Raw genomic sequence first — 1,244 nt, 5'->3', positions numbered from 1 at the left:
GGGAGGGGGTATGAGGGGGGAAGGAAGGGAGGGGGGGGGGGGGGGGGGGGGGGGGTCTGTGTGTAACCTGTGTTCACGGAGGTGAGGAGGTGACGGGACCCTGCTCTGTGTTCTCGCGGTATTTCCCGATGTCACCGGTGCGAGTCTTGGGAAACTGGAGTTGAGCCGCTGACAGGCCCTCCATCACTGCGGAGCCTGACTGGAGGAGACGAGCTGCCACTTTATTGACCACCTCCTTCTGGAACCTTCTGCTGCAGCAACATCCATCCGTTTTTTATTTTATTTGAACTAAAATATTTTTAAACCAAAATCCACTCGTGCTTTTCTTTTTTGGGGTTTTTTTTTGTTTGTTTGTTTTTTATTTTGGGACTTTTGTTTTTCTAAATTGTTCCTGATTGACGTAGAAGGCTTTGATTTTTTTTGTTGATTTTTTTTTAATGTTTTTCCACTTTATTCCCACGCTGGGGTTCTCCGGCCGCCTGCTCCTCCTGCTCCTCCCTGCTCCTCCTGCTCCTCCTGGTCACCTTCCCCTCAGACCCCGCTGCCTCGGTCCACATGGACAACATGAACACCTTTGTGGAATATTCCATCTGTAACAGACCGGGACCGGGACCGCACCAGCACCAGCACCACCCGCTGCACCACCCTCTGCACCACCACCACCACCACGGTCTGGAGCAGCAGCACCACAGCTTCTCCGCCGTGACCTCTGGGGTCTTCCACTCGGGGCCCACCGCCTCCACACCTGCTGTAAACGGCGTCAGAAGTGACTGTTTCACCGGTGAAGCTCGGCTGTACGGGGGGCCGGGAGGAGCGGGAGCGACCACCCTGCACCATCAGCACCAGCACCACCATGATCAGCAGCAGCAGCAGCAGCAGACACACACCGACTTCCACCCTCACCTCCACCAGAGTCAGAGCCTTCACGGAGCAGCGCTGCACCCCTATAATAACGGCAGCACCGGAAACACCGGGGCCTACGCGGCCCAGTCCTGCGCCACCAACTCGGACTACACGGCAGCCTCGGGCCCCGCTGCCAGCACCGTCCACCATCAGTATTTCATGGAGGAGTCGGTGCACTCCACCTACTACCATCAATCAACCTTCCCCAGCGCGGCCCCCTCCGTCGCTCCGAGCTACGGCGCGATGGCCGGGGCCTACTGCGGGCCACAGGGCGCTCTGGCCGGGCCGCAGTACCCGCAGCAGCTCGGCGGCGGCCCGGCCGCCGCGAGGTACCTCCCGGG

General features: G+C 59.3%; 1 protein-coding gene across 1 annotated transcript in view; it reads left to right on the top strand.

Annotated features, from left to right (window-relative positions):
• Window positions 1-482: 482 nt before the first annotated feature.
• Window positions 483-1,244, top strand: part of LOC103393564 (homeobox protein Hox-B1a-like) — a 2,346-nt gene continuing 1,584 nt past the window's right edge. Inside the window, 1 exon segment of the mRNA XM_025064707.1 lies at window positions 483-1,244. This exon segment is cut by the window's right edge and continues 20 nt beyond it. Within this exon segment, the coding sequence (XP_024920475.1) occupies window positions 556-1,244 (689 nt within the window). The 5' untranslated portion in view covers window positions 483-555.

The sequence above is a fragment of the Cynoglossus semilaevis genome, chromosome 17 (genome assembly GCF_000523025.1).
Source record: "Cynoglossus semilaevis isolate Cse_v1.0 chromosome 17, Cse_v1.0, whole genome shotgun sequence".
Lineage (NCBI taxonomy): Eukaryota > Metazoa > Chordata > Actinopteri > Pleuronectiformes > Cynoglossidae > Cynoglossus > Cynoglossus semilaevis.
Note: the sequence above shows the minus strand (reverse complement) of the source record. Positions and strands in the feature narration are given on the sequence as shown.